The 15,498-nt window shown below is 57.4% G+C and overlaps 1 protein-coding gene across 1 annotated transcript in view; it reads left to right on the top strand.

The window, feature by feature from the left end:
* Nucleotides 1–15,498, top strand: part of FOXP4 (forkhead box P4) — a gene marked incomplete in the record, with an annotated part of 45,167 nt that overhangs the window by 12,199 nt on the left and 17,470 nt on the right. Inside the window, 4 exon segments of the mRNA XM_027771915.1 lie at nt 3,279–3,374; nt 13,242–13,364; nt 13,856–13,942; nt 15,329–15,476. Coding sequence (XP_027627716.1) covers nt 3,279–3,374; nt 13,242–13,364; nt 13,856–13,942; nt 15,329–15,476 — 454 coding nt within the window.

Below are 15,498 nucleotides of genomic sequence, written 5' to 3'. Positions count from 1 at the left end.
GCGCCCCCCCGCCACCCCAGCCTGCGCAGATAGCCCGGTGAGGTGAAGCTCACGAGCAGGTCTCACACGTGGGCTGCGTGCTGGTGCTGCAGTGGGGCTCGCGGCTACCCTTGGCCACATCTGTGCTGTCAAGGAGGTGTCAGTCGGGTTGGCATCACAGAGAGAGCGGGGCTGGGTCTGTCAGGGTTGGGCGGTGGGCAGCCTGGCAGCTCACAGACCCTGTGCCGGCAGTGTAGACACACTCGATATGTGAGACCTTCCTTGTCCACCAAGTGAGCTGACCCTCGGGACCCTACAGTCAGGGCCGTCGCCTCCTCCTTGAGGCCTTTCCAGACTGCCCCAGGCAGAGGAGGCCCTTCTCGGGCGCCTGATGCCCAGCCCACTTCAGGCTGAGACCTCAGCAGTCTCTGTATAGGGTCTGTCGTCGTAGCACCCGAGCCAGGACCCAGGGGTGAGGGTGTGTCCTGTTTCTTACGACCCTGGCACCTAGCGTGGTCCCTGTCATACAGCGGGCACTTCCTACATGAGTGGAGAGTGAGGGAGTGAGTGGGGCCCTCAGTAGTGGCGAGAACAGTGGGAGGAAGTCAGGGGAGGTCTTGCCTGGCTCCTCCTCGGCCCTAGGTGAGGTGAGGAAGTCTGTGGGGAGGGAGCTGAGGGCCTGTCCTAGGAGGGAGGTCGCAAGGACTGAGATCACAGGCCCTGTCATTTTTTTCTTGTAAGCCTTGCGATTTCATGCTCTAGGGGACCACAAAGTCAGAGATCAGCAGGGAGTGAACCTGAGTCCCCTGGCCACCCGGCTCCCCCAGGAGATTGAGCAGGGCTCTCCCCTCAGCCTCCTCCAGAAGCCCCTGCCCTCCTGCCCCCTCACCCACACCCAGGGATCTGGGTGCTTCATCTCCCCATTGTGGCCGGTGTCCCCTGTGGGTTGCCTGGACTGACCAGCACCTCCCAGACATCACCTTCCCTGACCTTGCTTCTGACCTCTGACCTCTGTACCCTTCTGCCCTACCTTCGGAGAACAGAGGGCATTTGTCACTAGACCTGCAGGGGGTCAGTTAAGAAGACCTGAGGGCAGACGCTCTTTCCTGAGGACCACCTGGCCACACTGCCTGCCCCCATGTCCACCCCTCTTTCCCAGCCTCTCGGAACCTTTGGCCTTAGAAAGGTTAAATTTAGCTTTCTAAGGTGAGTCTCGACACAAAGCTGCATCCTGCCCGCCGTGGAAGCTCAGGAGCTTCTCGGGGAGTGGCGTCCAGGTCGGGGAGGCCTAGGGCCTGCGGGCTGGTGAGGAGCAGCCAGTCTGAACTCCAGGTTTGCTAGGGGACAGGTTCCCATAGATACGCAGTGCAGGTTAGATACCATCGCAGGTAACCCGGATGTAAGCCTCGGCCGCTCCCCGGTGATGGACCAGCCGAGGTGGATGTGCGGATGTCCTCCTTGTTACTCTGGGCACTGCGACTGCTGGCTGAGGGTGAGCGTTGCATCTGCAGCCCACCCGAAAAGGGTTGCCTTGACGGTGCTGTGGCAGGGCAGGAAAAGCAGAAGTCCATCTGGGAAAAAGCGAATGTGCAGGTGTGGACAGATGTGAGCCGCGAGTGGGCACGTTTCCTCTGATGTGTGTGCTGGGCATGAGGCTGTGTTGGAGAGAGGCTGGGCGAGGTGAAGTGGAGAACCATTTAGAGCTTAACAAGAAGGGAAGGGAGTGAACACTTCCTGAATGCCAACTAGGTGCCCAGAATTGGTCCTTTAATCCCCCTAGTCATTTGGAGATGGTTAGTGTCCCAGTTTTGTAGATAAGGAGACGGAAGGGCAGAGAGATGAAATAGCTTGCCCAAGGTCACAGCTAGGATTCAAACCCACACAGCCAATGCCAGAGCTCCATGTCAAAGGCCTGGACACCATTGCTCTGGCTCCCAAGGGTGTCTGGGAGGAGCTGGAGGCAGACAGGTTTATATCCCTGGAATGTGGACTCAGGACAGGTCCTCCATAGCCCCTGCCTCTGCACCTTCCCCTGCAGAGGGTGTGGAAGGCTTGGCTGGTCTTCAAGAGACTTTCTCCTACCAGACCTCACTGCCCACCCACCTCCAGGTCCCTGACTCCTGACCGTCGTTGAAGCTTGCTCCTCCTGCATGCTCAATATATCTCCCACTCCTGGCTCAGTGTCCAGTCCAAACTAGTTGGCCTCCTCGCACAGACCACTAGGGCCCATGCATTTGCTGGGTAGCTGAGATACCCGTTAGTACTTGACATAATTTCCCCATGCTATGAGGCATTGCTCCAGTACACCCTGCCCTCACAAACCCTCACAGTGCTCAGACCCCATATAGCTAATCCCTAGACTCACTCTTGTCTTCACACTATGCTCTGACTGCACGGTGAGTGCTACTCAGTCAGCCCCAGACTGACCACTCACTCAGGCAGATGGCCTGGGAGCCAGACTTCCTGGGCCCAAATCATGTAGCTCTGATACCTCCCAGCTATATGATCTACGGCAAGATCTTGAACTTCCTGGAAATGTAATTTCCCCTTCTGCCACATTGGGAGTGTGGTGGGATGTGAAAATCCCTACCTCACAGCCTTACAAGAGAAGATAAAATGTGATATTGCCTGTAAAGTACCCAGTGCATGTTGGATCCTTAATAAATAGTGCCGCTTATTAATACTTTGAGTCCACTGCCTGTACTTTCCTATGAAATCCTTTTTTCTTTATTTTTAAATACCATGGTGCATGTGAGTGCAGGGGGGGAGGGGCAGATGATGAGAAAAGTGTCCTTGACAGCATCTCCTCATGCTGACCACCCCCTCCCCTAGCCCTCCGGTTTGTCAGAATTGTGGACACCTGTGTGAGCATTGCAGCACATGTCACATCACCTGGCCAGAGACCTGAACCACAGTGGGCCATGCCACTTCCAGCACTGCAGTCTAGCATGCTGGGACCGTACGACCTAGGCTGGGCCCAGAGTCCTTTTCTGACCATTGGCCCTTCCATTTTCTGGCCAGTGACTCCCATTCAATGAGAGTCCTAACAAAACCTTGCTGGGACCCAGGGTGAGTCTGTTAGACTCTGATCCCTAAACCCCCCACTTCTTCAGCTCAGTGACTCCTACTTCTCTCTCTACCCCACAGGCATATGGACCATACCCCCTTACCCCCAAGACCTTCCACCTTTCCCAGAGCTGCTCTCCCTTACCCCCAAACTCTCCCAGTAAGTCCTGGATCATGCCCAGGCCCTCAGGCCATTGCTAGGCTTAGGTGCTGACTCAGCCCCTGTCTTGCAGGCTCTCCAGGTGGCCCGGCAGTTCCTGCTGCAGCAGGCCTCAGGCCTGAGCTCCCCAGGGAACAATGACAGCAAACAGTCTGCCTCTGCTGTGCAGGTGAGGAGGAAGGTGCCCCACTGGGGCTGGGGTTGGGCGGGGCCACAGCCTGAGGGTGGGCATGGCCCAGAGGGAGGCGAGGACCTGCCATAGAGCTGCCCTGGCCACAGTGGGCCACTTTCCAGAAGGAAATCCACTGCAGGGATGGGGTGAAGACACTTCCACTTTCTCTCTGGTCCCCACCTGAGTAGCCAGGCCTTCACTGTGGGGCCTCTTTGCCCCCGTAGTTCCGCTGAGGCTGTCTGCAGCTCTCCTGCCTCTGTGGGCCTCTAGGTGCCTCCCCTGCCCTGCCCTGCCCTGCCCTGCCCTGCCCCGCCCCGCCCTGCCTACAGGTCTCTTTCCTTCTCATGCTGCTCTTCCCGACCAGGTCTCTGTCTAATCCTCTCTGTTCCCTCTCTCATCCCCTCCCCACCCCCTCCCAGATCCTCTCAGCTGTCTGGTTACGAGTCTCCCCTCTTATCTCTCACCCGCTGACTCTCCCAGTCTCTCCTCATTTCCTGTCTCTTGCTGTCTCTCTGTCTCTTTTGTTTTCCTAGACACAATCTGCCTGGGGAAGCCAGGCCTTCTGTTTACCTTTTGTGTCACAAAGAACTTGGGAGAATTGCAGTCTGAGTCCGGGACGGGTCACTACCCGGGCAGCTTGCCCCCGCCCCCCTCTGCCCTGCAGCCAGCATCCTCGCCCCCACCCCCCACAGCCCCGGAGGCTCCGAATTGGGGAGAGGATTAAGCAGGCTTTGAAAGGAAGTTTATCTAAGGGAGGAAGGGTGAGCACAATCCTGGGCCAGAGACGCCTGGAGTCTGGGGGCGGGGTGGCAAGGGAAGTGAGGAGTTGGGGGCGGCTCAGGGTGCCCGAGGAGGACCCAGGATGGGCTTTGTCCTGGAGCGAGATTCCAGTACTCCGCAGAGTGTCTGGGTTCTGTGTAAAAGGCATGAATGTTCTGAAAGTGCTTTGAAAAAGTTCAAGGTGCTGGGCAGATGTGCAACCCAAGCAGTAGCCCTCTTTGAAAACCCTTGAACTAATGAGACAGCCCTCTAAGAGGAGGAGCTGGGAGGAGCTGGGCAGGGAGGGCCCTGGAGGAGGGGAGGGCCAGGTCTGGAAAGTCCATCCAGGGAGGCAGAGGCGGTGTGGAAGGTGCGCACACCCGCATGGTGTCCAGAGTGGGTCTCTCTTTTTTTTTGGAGAGGTTTTTGCTATAGGGTGCGTGCGTTCACCAGACAGACAGAGAGAGACAGAGAGACAGAAAGCGAGAAATCACCCCCCAGGGGGGATGGCCACGCAGCAATCCCTTCTCCTCCATTCTGCCCTTGGGATCTTGGGCACGCACACACACGCGTCCGGTGTGAGTTTAAGCCACTGGGTCTGGGACTTGAACCGTGGTTGACTACATGGGAGTCCAGCAACATAGCCATTACGCTAACTGCTGGTCCCCAGGAGTGGGTCTCTTTGAATTGAGGACCCCAACACATGCTCCCTGGGTCTGAAATGGCCCTTGGGCTCCGATCTGAATCCTCCCCACCATGGGCCTGGTTTAGTACCCCCTTCTCTTTTTTTGAGAGAGAAATTTTTATCTATAAGACATTGGTCTTGCCAGAGAGAGAGACAGAGATAGAAAGCAAGAATCACTTGCTTCAATTTATTCCTCCCTGGGGATCCTGGGCATGCTTGCACACACGCCTGCACAAGTTTTAATGCGCAAGTTTTAAGCCGCTGGGTCCGGGACTTGAACCAAAGTTGACTACATGGGAGTCCAGATGTAACCATTATGCCATCTGCTAGTCCTAGTACCCCCTCCTAAGAACAGGGGAGGGAAGGCTGGGGGACAAGAATGCTTCCCCACCCAGAAAGGACTGCTAGCCAATGGCAGGGAAGGAGCTCGATGGTAGTTGGAGAGACAGAGGTCAGACATCAGGAAGGTTTTCAGCTGGGTATTGGGTAGGAGATCTGACTAACCCGGAAGGGAAGCACAGAATCTCCCTTAGGCCTCTTCCCGTAGGAGACAGGTCTGGAGGTTTTGGGGTCAGACAGATTAAACAATCCTTTCTCCAAACTGCTCTTTCCTTGCCTCCCAATAATTGATTCACTCATTCGACAAATACTTAGAATATGTTTTCTAAGCTAACAACTGGCCTTTACAGAGTGCTAACATGAGGCGGGCACTTTGTAAGTATAGTCCCACTGTTCTCACAGCCGGTGGGCGACGCTGTGATTAGTCCCATCTTGCAAGTACAGAAACAGGCCCAGAGAAGTTAAGCCATTTGCCCAAGGTCACACTGCTAGGAAGGGACAGAGCCTAGATTTGAACCCACACAATCAGCTCCGAACCTGATCTCTTTATTGTGATGTGCCCTATGCTTGGTGTGGGGACCAAAGCCCTGGCCGGATGGTTCTGAGGGTTTCCGGGCGATGGGGGCCATCCCTGAGCTTCTGAGAAGCCTGGACCCTGACTAAGGACCCCTTGCTTTCTCTATCACTGATACCTTCCTTGCCTGTCCCCCTACATTCATAATCTCCAAGGAGGTGGGTTCTCAGTCCGCGAGTCAGGGCCCGGATCTGTGAGCGGAAGCCTGGTGGAGGGGCAGGGCTGGGCTCCTCACTGGAGCAGAGAGGTGTATGTTACTGATTCGGGGCGCGAATGAAGTGGGTAGTGCGGAAGATCTTCGGCAGCCACTTGCCCAGTCCTTCCCGATAGGATTGCCTACCCACTCACCTCCCAGCCATGCCTACTCCCCACTCCTGGCCCAGCTAGCCAGCGTGGAAGAGTTTTGGAAAGCGTAATAGGCCTCCAGATCCAGCCTAGCAGGACTGCCTGGTTGTGCCCAGGCCTGGGCCCCAGGCAGGGGGAACGAAGTCCCACACAGAAGGGAGCACAGGTGGCTGGGAGTCGGCCACAGGGAAAGGAGGTGGCCAGAGCCAGGTCCCATGGCTCCATCTGCCCCGTATCTGACATTGCTGGGAGTTGTTATGGGTACCCCACCACTGTCTTTCTTGCTGCATCTCCAGCCCAGAAATAGTCTGAGGACTTTCTTCTGGTTACTTCCAAAGGAGTTTTAACTGAACCCCAGCTCTAGCCTGGCTCCCGTATTGCTTCGCATTCGCCCAGGGACCCCAGACCACATTCCTAAGAGGCTGAGTTGGGGTCCTTGATTCTTTTTTTTTTTAAGTAATTATTTCTTTTATTTATTTATTAATTCAAAATTTTTTTTTTTTTTGAGAGGTTTTCGCTATAGGGCGCGTGCGCTCGCCAGACAGACAGAGAGAGACATAGAGACAGAAAGCGAGAAATCACCCCCCAGGGGGGATGGTCACGCCGCAATCCCTTCTCCTCCATTCTCCTCTCGGGATCTTGGGCACGCACACACACGCGCCCGGCGTGAGATTTAAGCCACCGGGTCCGAGACGCGAACCGCGGTCGACTACGTGGGAGTCCAGCGACATAGCCATTACGCTAACTGCTGGTTCCCTATTAATTCAAAATTTTAAAAGGAATTATTTCACCTTATTTATTTATTTATTTTACTTTGACCAGAGAGGGACACAGAGAGAGAAAGAGCAGGAAAGTGAAAAAGTAAGCTGCTGGGTCCAGGAATAGAACCACTGTTGGCCGTGTGGGAGTCCAGCATTCTTAACCACCATGCCACCTACAGCCCTTCTTGTTCATTTTGACCAGAAAGAGACAGAAAGAGAAAAGGAGAGTGAGAAAGTAAACCTTCAAGTCCGGGACTCAAGCCATGGTTGGCCATGTGGGAGTCCAGCACCTTAACCACCATGCCACCTGCCGGCCCCTTGGGCCTTTGATTCTGACACCAAATTGCATCCATCCCAACCATCAGCTCCCAAATAACCTTCCTGTATGTCAGGCTGTATTCCTGTGCCTGCCAGTCAGCCCATCTAGCCCAGCACACTGCCCTCATGCTGGGTAGAGGGCTTGGGAGCCGAGCAGGGTCCTGAGGAAGGGCTGGAGCAGCTGACGGCATTTGGCCCGGGGCTCACACTGCCAGGGCTCTCGTAAGCATTTAGCTGCCCTGGCTGCTCTCCAGGCGGTGACTCATGGGCCTCGCTGAGCTTTCCAGCTGCACAGTGCCCATCCTGACCCATCCCAGCCTGCCTAGGCGTCAGCAGGGACACCAGGAGAGCTCCACCTCAGTGCTCAGAAGGTGGAGGGGTCAGCCAGCTCACTAGCCCTTCTCAGCTCCACTAGGCAAGTACACGCAAGCTCATCCGCCCAGATCTCTGCAGCTAGCTGCTTGGCCACTTGGCAGGAATGGTGGGGGGCAGGGAGGCCTGCCTAGGCCATCTCTTCCAGCCCTCTGCCTCTGAGTAGGAAAGCCCCAGGGAAGGAAATGTCACCTCTTCCTTTGTAGGCCATGCAGTGACTCACTGTCCCAGTGCCTGGAAAGCTCTGGGTGCCTGGTCCCAGTCTCCAGCTGTGGGCCATGTCCATCCCTCTTTCCACTCTCACTGTGATGAGAATGGGTGGCCCAGTACTCTGGCCCTAAGTGATCCTTGGCATGTATTGCCCTGGGGCACCAAAAGGGGAAAGAGAGAGGAACAGAAGGATGGAAAGGAGCTTCCAGGGAAGGGGAAGTCCAGGATTTAATTCCATTTGTTATTATTTTTTAAATTTGACCAGAGACAAAGAGAGAGGGAAATAAAAAAAAAAAAAGAGGGAAAGTGAGAAAGCAAGTCACCAGGTCTGGAAGTCGAACCGCAGTCAACCATGTGGGAGTCCAGCACTTTTAACTACCACGCCACCTGCCGGTCCCTTTTTTCATGTTTTACCATAGGGTATGTGTACTTGCCAGAGAGGGACAGAGAAAGGGGAAGTGAGAAGTTATCCCCACCCCCCCTGGGGGGGGGGACGATCATGCCATAATCCCTTACCCTCCATTCTCTTCTTGGGATTTGGGGCACACATGCGCACATGCCTGGCATGATTTTCAAGCCACCAAGTCTGGGACTCAAACCACAATCTGCTGTGTGGGAGTCCACTGCCTTAACCACCATGCCATCTGCTGACCCCTCAGAATGTTTCAAAAAGTGATTTCTTCACATGCTCATAGAATTTAATGGCAGCACTTCCACTCACCTCACCTTCCACTGTCCCTTTGGGGCAGGCAGGCTCTTTAACTCCTGAGGCCTCAGTTTCCTCCCCGGTGAAATGGTGGCAGTGTGGACTCCCTGTCGTCAGGGTTGCTGTGAAGACCCAATGAGATGACGCACAGAGGGGGCTGGCCAGCTCCCTAGCACACAGTAAGCCGTCAGCATCGTCTTGTGCAGGGAGGGCAGGCGGTGCGAATCCTCGAACCCTCGTCAGCAGATGGGGAGAGTGAGGCTCTGTGGATTCAGAGTAGCGCGATCAGGACAGGAACCCAGGCTGCTGACTTGGACTCCAGAGCTCCGAGCTCGTCCACTGGAAGCCCCCACAGCAGGAAGAAAGAAAGGATGGCGGTCATTCGCTGGTGCCTTTTAACATTGGTTGCTCCCAGCCCAAGGGTGTACAGACCCATCTTTGGATGGCGAGACCCAAGTTCTTGACTCGGGTACCAGCAGCAGACACAGGGTGGCCCTGCAAGGTGAATCTGTACTAACCCAGACCCCCTCAGAGACGAGGACCCTGACACCCCTGCAGCCTGGCTCTCCAGACACCCTCCTGGGATGTGGTAGGGAAGAGGGAAGTTGCCCTTTGGGGGTCTCAGCGTCTTGGACCCTTCGGCCCCCTGGATGGTCCAGTTTCCACATGTTCTCCGGGTCCGAGACGCGAACCGCGGTCGACTACGTGGGAGTCCAGCGACATAGCCATTACGCTAACTGCTGGTTCCCTATTAATTCAAAATTTTAAAAGGAATTATTTCACCTTATTTATTTATTTATTTTACTTTGACCAGAGAGGGACACAGAGAGAGAAAGAGCAGGAAAGTGAAAAAGTAAGCTGCTGGGTCCAGGAATAGAACCACTGTTGGCCGTGTGGGAGTCCAGCATTCTTAACCACCATGCCACCTACAGCCCTTCTTGTTCATTTTGACCAGAAAGAGACAGAAAGAGAAAAGGAGAGTGAGAAAGTAAACCTTCAAGTCCGGGACTCAAGCCATGGTTGGCCATGTGGGAGTCCAGCACCTTAACCACCATGCCACCTGCCGGCCCCTTGGGCCTTTGATTCTGACACCAAATTGCATCCATCCCAACCATCAGCTCCCAAATAACCTTCCTGTATGTCAGGCTGTATTCCTGTGCCTGCCAGTCAGCCCATCTAGCCCAGCACACTGCCCTCATGCTGGGTAGAGGGCTTGGGAGCCGAGCAGGGTCCTGAGGAAGGGCTGGAGCAGCTGACGGCATTTGGCCCGGGGCTCACACTGCCAGGGCTCTCGTAAGCATTTAGCTGCCCTGGCTGCTCTCCAGGCGGTGACTCATGGGCCTCGCTGAGCTTTCCAGCTGCACAGTGCCCATCCTGACCCATCCCAGCCTGCCTAGGCGTCAGCAGGGACACCAGGAGAGCTCCACCTCAGTGCTCAGAAGGTGGAGGGGTCAGCCAGCTCACTAGCCCTTCTCAGCTCCACTAGGCAAGTACACGCAAGCTCATCCGCCCAGATCTCTGCAGCTAGCTGCTTGGCCACTTGGCAGGAATGGTGGGGGGCAGGGAGGCCTGCCTAGGCCATCTCTTCCAGCCCTCTGCCTCTGAGTAGGAAAGCCCCAGGGAAGGAAATGTCACCTCTTCCTTTGTAGGCCATGCAGTGACTCACTGTCCCAGTGCCTGGAAAGCTCTGGGTGCCTGGTCCCAGTCTCCAGCTGTGGGCCATGTCCATCCCTCTTTCCACTCTCACTGTGATGAGAATGGGTGGCCCAGTACTCTGGCCCTAAGTGATCCTTGGCATGTATTGCCCTGGGGCACCAAAAGGGGAAAGAGAGAGGAACAGAAGGATGGAAAGGAGCTTCCAGGGAAGGGGAAGTCCAGGATTTAATTCCATTTGTTATTATTTTTTAAATTTGACCAGAGACAAAGAGAGAGGGAAAGTGAGAAAGTAAGCCGTCAGGTCTGGGACTCGAACTGCAGCCAGCCATGTGTGAATCCAGCACTTTTAACTACCACGCCACCTGCCGGTCCCTTTTTTCATGTTTTACCATAGGGTATGTGTACTTGCCAGAGAGGGACAGAGAAAGGGGAAGTGAGAAGTTATCCCCACCCCCCCTGGGGGGGGGGACGATCATGCCATAATCCCTTACCCTCCATTCTCTTCTTGGGATTTGGGGCACACATGCGCACATGCCTGGCATGATTTTCAAGCCACCAAGTCTGGGACTCAAACCACAATCTGCTGTGTGGGAGTCCACTGCCTTAACCACCATGCCATCTGCTGACCCCTCAGAATGTTTCAAAAAGTGATTTCTTCACATGCTCATAGAATTTAATGGCAGCTCTTCCACTCACCTCACCTTCCACTGTCCCTTTGGGGCAGGCAGGCTCTTTAACTCCTGAGGCCTCAGTTTCCTCCCCGGTGAAATGGTGGCAGTGTGGACTCCCTGTCGTCAGGGTTGCTGTGAAGACCCAATGAGATGACGCACAGAGGGGGCTGGCCAGCTCCCTAGCACACAGTAAGCCGTCAGCATCGTCTTGTGCAGGGAGGGCAGGCGGTGCGAATCCTCGAACCCTCGTCAGCAGATGGGGAGAGTGAGGCTCTGTGGATTCAGAGTAGCGCGATCAGGACAGGAACCCAGGCTGCTGACTTGGACTCCAGAGCTCCGAGCTCGTCCACTGGAAGCCCCCACAGCAGGAAGAAAGAAAGGATGGCGGTCATTCGCTGGTGCCTTTTAACATTGGTTGCTCCCAGCCCAAGGGTGTACAGACCCATCTTTGGATGGCGAGACCCAAGTTCTTGACTCGGGTACCAGCAGCAGACACAGGGTGGCCCTGCAAGGTGAATCTGTACTAACCCAGACCCCCTCAGAGACGAGGACCCTGACACCCCTGCAGCCTGGCTCTCCAGACACCCTCCTGGGATGTGGTAGGGAAGAGGGAAGTTGCCCTTTGGGGGTCTCAGCGTCTTGGACCCTTCGGCCCCCTGGATGGTCCAGTTTCCACATGTTCTCCTGCTCTGAGTGGGGCGGGCAGTGTGGCACATGCTCACACCGGAGACCACGGAAGACAGACCTGGGCGTGCACCCCAGCCCTGCCACTTAGAGCCACCAGACTCTCTGCTCTTCCCATTGGTAGAAATGACTTTAAAAAGGAAACAAACATCAGCAAAACACTTCCGAGGGCTACTTGGCTGATAGCCCCCGGGAGACCTCATCCGCGTGGTATATCCATGACAGGAAAGCACGTTCTTACCCCTCCCAGGTGCTTTTGGACAGAGAAGCTGGGGTACAGTGGAAAGCCCAGGGGTGGGGCTTGGCACTAGGTCTGGGGTGAGTGAGGAAAGCCAGGAGCAGTGGGGACTCTTCGTGTCCCTGGAGTCACTGCCCCTCCCCGGTGCTCCCCTGCCTGGGGATTTCCTAATCCGTGGCCCAGAGGGCAGCAGGAGGCTGTGTCCTTCCCCTACAGGGATTGAAAGGGGAACCGGCTCCTCTCCTGCCCCCAGTGAGGGCTGAGGCTGGGTGGGGGGGTCTCCTGGGGACCCGCCTCCACCCAGGACAGATCTCTGCACGACACTCCTCCCTGGCTAGGCTGGCCCTGCACCCCTCCCTTCACCCCGGGCCAGCAGGGCAAGTCATGCCAGCTCAGGGGAGCACACACGCGGTGAGCATCCACCGAGTGCAGGCACCTGGCAGGGCTTGGGGTGAGGGAGGAGACTGGAGAAGGCCCCGTGCACACAGGCCACGCAGAGCTGTGGGGGCAGGGCACACACTGTCCTGTCCTGCTACGGTGGGGGACAGGACAGTGCAGCGGCTTGGCCCTCCCTGGCCATGACTGCACCCGCCTGGGGGCTCAGGGGTGGTGGGGCTGGGAAAAGGATGATGTCATTACTTCTCCTTGAACTTCTTTCTCGTAGCTGGATTCTTGGGCTTCCTGTGGAGGCCTAACCCAGAGCAGGGGGTAGAAAAACTGCTCTACTTGGGACATCCTGGATGTTTCAGCTAGGAGGAGTCATCTTTTGTAGTCCAAGCATGTGTTTTATGTGTGAGGAAATGGCACACCAGAGAGGGAAAGTGACTTGCTCAAGGTCACACAGCAAGGTCAGTGCAGAAGGGGTAGAAGCCTGGCCTTGCAGCTCCCTGCCTGCTGCCCTTTCTACCCCACGGCAGACGTAACTGCACACACGTGCACACACCCCAGGGTCTTAGCAGCTGCGCTCCGGGGCTCCAGCTCTGGGCCACTGTGTGCCATCTGGACGGACGTGCTGGCGTGTTGCGGGTGTGTGAACAGGGTGAAGTCTAGGTCCTTGGGCCACATGGGCCACTTTTTGCATCCTTCCCATGGCTGCAGATAGCCCTCTGGGCGAGGCCCACCTCGCAGTAGTGGTCCCAGAATAGACTGAGAGTGGGGCAGTGCTGGGGGTGCTGTCCCCACCCCACTACTGGGCAAGAAGCCCTCCGAAGCATGGGTCCCCTGGGCCTGTGTCACCAGGGCCTGAGCATCCTGCTTCAAAGGCATCGATGAGGATCAGGAGCCCTTGTCAACACTGGTGGGGGCCAGGCTCTGTGCTTGGTGTCAGTTCACTCATCGTGGTAAGTTTAGGCGGCTAGTTTCCATTTTAGAGACGAGAGACACAGGACAGGGAGCTAGGTCCCTCGTCCCAGAGACACAGGCCTGGCCCATGCAGGGGGCCGAAGGGGCGACGAGGCCGTGATCCCAGCAGGCTGCAGACCTGGTCTGCGCAGCGCTCTGCCAGGGTGGAGCGCAGGTGAGCTGGCTTGAACAGGCCGATCCGCAGGTGCCCGTGTCCGTGGCCATGATGTCGCCGCAGATGCTCACTCCCCAGCAGATGCAGCAGATCCTGTCACCCCCACAGCTGCAGGCCCTGCTCCAGCAGCAGCAAGCGCTCATGCTCCAGCAGGTGCGTGTGCCCCGGGCAGCTGGGACCCCTGCCCCTCGTTGCCCTATTTACTGCCTACACTCCATGAAGCCCAAAGCTGTCGCAGAAACCAGACTGTGCAGGCCGACTGACGTGCGTTCCTGGGGCAACTGGGACAGGTCAAAGCTTCGGCCTCTCTCACACCCCGCCATGCTCCCAGCTGTCCCTCCCTGGGGGCTGGCCCCACTCCTGACTCCCAGACTCCAGGGAAGGGCAGAGTACGGGGCATCCTGGCACCTCCTCTCCACAGCCTGTTCAGGAGACCCACCAAAGGGCAGGGACGGCTCGGAGCTGTGAGGTGAAGCTCTCCACTCCCTCCCCAGCCCTGCTCTGGGACCACCCCTGCCAGTTTCTGTGAAATTCCCCTCTCGAGCCCCCTGGAGCCCAGACAGGATAGGATGGGGTTGGGCTTGCAATCCCAGTCCCCTGCCGGTGGTAACCCACTCCCACCCCCCCGTCTCACGCACCCCCAGCTGCAGGAGTATTACAAGAAGCAGCAGGAGCAACTCCACCTGCAGCTCCTCACCCAACAGCAGGCTGGGAAGCAGCAACCCAAAGAGGTAAGCGCCTCGGCTTACCTCGGCCGGCAACCCCAATGGCAGCGTTCCCCTGGAGGCCCTCCTGTCCCATCCCTGCTGCCCTGGCCCTCTCCTGGCCAGGCTGTGAGTCCCGGAGTAGTCAGGAGGACCGCCTCGTGGGAGTCGTGGGGAAGCAGGACGAGGGGTGGGCTGGGGTGGCAGGTCATTTGCATTTCTCCGTCGCCCTTCATCCACATTCACGTTTCTCTCCTTACTGTGTGGTAGTGCATGTGTACATGCATGTCGCCGTGTGTCCACACGCAGTCCAGCTGCCTCGTGGTCTGGCCCTCTTCCTGCCCACCTGGCTCTTAGTGATCCACACCTCAGTCCCACACCCCTTGTCCTTAGAGAACCTTTCAGCCCCTCAGCAACGCCCCCAGCCTGTCCAGTTTTGCCCTTTCTTGTATGTAACATGTGTTCAGTCCCCTCCAGCCACCAGCCACCCCTTCCCTGACCCCACTGGGACCCAGACAATCACCTCCCTCCTGCTGGCCAGACCGTGGCCACAGGTTCTTAGGCTGCCGCTTTTCCAAAGGCTGTCCTGGTCTGGTCGGCATTCTCCAGCACCCTGAGCCCCTGCCCTTATGGTCTTGGAACTGCTGCGTTTTCTGCCCATAACCTCTCCCACCCCCCCCCACCCCGGGGCAGGCAGTCAGAGAAGTCTCCGCCTCCCCAGCACCCAGGACATGCTTGGCTCCTAGGGTGCTCAGAGAGACTTGGGGAGAGCCTGGCTTGTCAGTGCCCGTGTGAAGTCCTGGAATTGGGCAGGCTGGCGGGTAGGGGTGCAGGGTACAGAGCCAGCCAGCAAGTGCGCCCAGGCAGGGCTGCGGATTACCTGAGCCAGGGTCCCAGACCAGCTAATGCTGGTCCCATCAGACTCCTCGATTCTCTGTATCTAAACAGCAAGTGAGGAGAGCTGGGGGAGAAAACTCCCTCCCCAGAGCAGAAGGGGGGCACCCGGGCATGCGGGGAGGGTGCCCGCCAGGCGGGAGTGGCCCCGTGTCTTGACAGGCTCATCGATCATTGTGATGAGAGCCCCCCTCCCAGGCGCGCACAGCTGCGGTGTGGGAGCCAAAGCCGAGGGAGGAGGGAGGAGGGCGGGCGTCGTGCTGCGTGTCTGGGTCTGGCTGTGTGTGTGTGCGCGCGTGCGTGCGTGCGTGCATGCGTGCATGCGTGTGTTTACTGCGAGGAGGCATGCAGCCCTATGGAAGCTGGGCCGGGAGCAGGGAAGCTGCTGCTGCGGACGCCGCAACGACAGCTCCGGGGGCTGACAGGCCCTGGGAGGGGGTTTCCGCAGGGTGGGGGCCAGATGGCACGCCTGAGGCTGACGGCGCCCCGCTCTGCCCGCCCCCTCGGGCCTCCCACCAGGCACTGGGGAACAAGCAGCTGGCCTTCCAGCAGCAGCTCCTGCAAATGCAACAGTTGCAACAGCAGCACCTGCTCAACCTACAGAGGCAGGGGTTGGTCAGCCTGCAGCCCAACCAAGCCTCGGGGCCCCTCCAGGCCCTCCCGCAAGGTGAGCACCGTCCACCTCCCCC

The sequence above is a fragment of the Tupaia chinensis genome, unplaced genomic scaffold, assembly GCF_000334495.1.
Source record: "Tupaia chinensis unplaced genomic scaffold, TupChi_1.0 Scaffold000238_1, whole genome shotgun sequence".
Taxonomy (NCBI): domain Eukaryota; kingdom Metazoa; phylum Chordata; class Mammalia; order Scandentia; family Tupaiidae; genus Tupaia; species Tupaia belangeri.
Note: the sequence above shows the minus strand (reverse complement) of the source record. Positions and strands in the feature narration are given on the sequence as shown.